The sequence below is a fragment of the Otolemur garnettii genome, unplaced genomic scaffold (genome assembly GCF_000181295.1).
Source record: "Otolemur garnettii isolate 467f Iridium unplaced genomic scaffold, OtoGar3 scaffold00285, whole genome shotgun sequence".
In the NCBI taxonomy this organism is placed as follows: Eukaryota; Metazoa; Chordata; class Mammalia; order Primates; family Galagidae; genus Otolemur; species Otolemur garnettii.
Window position 1 is genome coordinate 113,168 of NW_003852680.1, and position 2,520 is coordinate 115,687.

Here is a 2,520-nt window from a genome sequence, read left to right on the forward strand (position 1 = left end):
CTCACAGCAACCTCAAACTCTTGGGCTTAAGCGATTCTCTTGCCTCAGCCTCCCAAGTAGCTGGGACTACAGGTGCCTGACACAGTGCCCAGCTATTTGTTGTTGTTGTTGTTTAGTAGGCCCGCTAGCCTGGGTGTATGTGGCTGGCACCGGTAACGGCTGTGCTACAGGAGCCGAGCCTAAATTAGTATTTCTTTCAGGAACATGAATTACTGCTAAATCAGTTTGTTAATATGTTTTTTCATTAACTCAAAAATAAATGTATGTCTGATTGTTACCTGTTAATGTACTTGTGGGTACATCTTGAGTGGGATCTTTGTTGTCATTTCTTGCAAAAGTGACTATTCTCTTACATGGCGGCTAATGTTGTTGGTTTCTTTCAGCTAACATGTAGAGTGGTTTGAATGGGAGAATCTAGGACGAAGCAAGGCCAGTTCTTCCATGACTTCATTCCTTTGACCTTCTGTTCAACGAATGCTTTCAGAATTCTGTGTGTATTTCCTAGAGTAGGAAAAGATGAAAAAATCTCTGGTGAGTTGTTTGTTTCTTTATTCTTCACTTTGTTTTATGTTGTATTTTATAAGCTTCATGGGATCCCTAAGTTAAAATGGAAGAGTTCAAAATTTCTAAAGCTTACCCTCAGGGAAATCTATATAAGTTAAAAGAGATACGGTAACATAAGCAGGTTGTAAGATCTTAGCGTGATTGAAGTTAACTGCAGATTTGTCTTTGGTATTTTTGATGCCATGACAAAAAGTCAGACATATTTATTACAGAGATGATGATGATGTAATGTTTTTTGTTTTGTTTTGTTTTGCAGTTTTTTTTTTTTTGGCCAGGGCTGGGTTTGAACCCACCTCTGGAATATGGGGCCAGTGCCCTACCCCTTTGAGGCACAGGCACCGCCTGATCATGTAAAGTTTTTTTATGACCAATCTGGAAGTAAACACTTTCAGCATTTAGTAATGGAGAGAGTTACCTAGTGCTAACACAAAATTCACATAAGAATGTTTTTCTGGAGTTGGTAGAATAGTGTAGTCTCGACAGCTTTAGGAAGGTTGTATTTGATTCATGGATACAACCTGGAATATTTAAGCAGGTGGCTCACACCTGTAATCCTAGCACTCTGGGAGGCTGAGGCGGGTAGATTACCTGAGCTCACAGGTTTGAGACCAGCCTGAGCAAGAGGGAGACCCTGTCTCTAAAAAAATAGCCCAGTGTTGTGGCAGGCACCAGTAGTCCCAGCTACTTGGGAGGCCAAGGCAAGAGGATCACTTATACCAAGGAGTTTGAGGTTGCTGTGAGCTATGGCGACACAGCACTACTGAAGGTGACAAAGTGAGACTCTGTCTCAAAAACAAGTAAACAGAGAAAAAAAGCCCCTGGAATATCCCAGAATTGAGTTGACCACAGGTCCTTAAGGTTATATATAGACTTGGTTATACAACAGTGTGTTGAAGGTCTGTTTTCTGACAAATATTACCAGTGCTTATTTGCATTTTAACCCAGTTAGAGTAGCCTTAGTTCAATTCCTCAAATGCCTGCCAATAACATAAACTTGTATTTAAACTCAATGGCTATACTTTAATCTCTGCCTTACTTGAGTCTTCTGCTATAATTATTTTCCATGACCTTGTCTGTAATTTCACTCTTAGTTTCTGCCATGACCTCACTGATACTTTCTTCTCCGATTCCCTGAATTCTCCTTTCTTCTGTTCTTCGACCTATCCAGGTGCTCCATCCTGGACCCCATTCTTCTGACTCTGAAATTCTCATGATGCGTTTTCCCTTCTGTGGTTTATCCTTCTCGTTCTGTCTTGTGCCTATTACCCAATTTTTGACCATAAGTTTAATTCTCTGTTGAATGCTTCTTTGGAGCTATCCAAAAGCAATCTCCAGCTCAATAAATCCAAAATGGAAAGCACACCCTCCTCTCTTTGCTTATGCGTAGTATCACTGCCATCCAACAAATGTGTCCCAAGCATCACAGTGGAACTTTTGTCTGGACTCCTTCATCTCTCTCAGGTCTACTGGCATCTGGTGTTCACTCCTGCTACTTTTGATTGTTTATTCTTTTTATTTGTTGTAACATCAGCTTAGGAGTGCCCATGTAAGGGGAGGAGCTGTTAGTGCTCACAGACACACAGGATAATTTTGTTACATTGGAAATGTCACTCCTGGCAAAACCTGAAGGACGTGTGTACTCATTGATGAGGTTTAATGCCTTGGGAACTGTGGATCTGTTCAACACGTGTGGTGACATCCTTTGGTGTCCATGGAGAGAAAGGATTCAGGAGTTAGTGGGACAGGTTTGAACAAGCTCTAATAAGAAAAATGGAAAGGATAAAAATAATATTTTTATAGTTAGTAAAACTATATTTTTATAGTTTTTAAAGTTTTATAAAACTTATATAAATTTACATAAGCAATTTTTTTTTCTGTGGGTTTTATTAATTTACTATTTTATATTTATAGTTAAAAAAAGACTTTTCAGGCTGGGCTCCTGTGGCTCAAGTGGCT

The 2,520-nt window shown here is 39.6% G+C and overlaps 1 protein-coding gene across 1 annotated transcript in view; it reads left to right on the top strand.

Annotated features, from left to right (window-relative positions):
- The window catches only part of LOC100962850 (protein ZNF738-like), a 14,481-nt gene that overhangs the window by 2,824 nt on the left and 9,137 nt on the right, over positions 1–2,520 (top strand). Inside the window, exon 2 of the mRNA XM_012813628.2 lies at positions 384–531. Coding sequence (XP_012669082.1) covers positions 517–531 — 15 coding nt within the window. The 5' untranslated portion in view covers positions 384–516. The remainder of the gene's footprint in view (positions 1–383; positions 532–2,520) is intronic.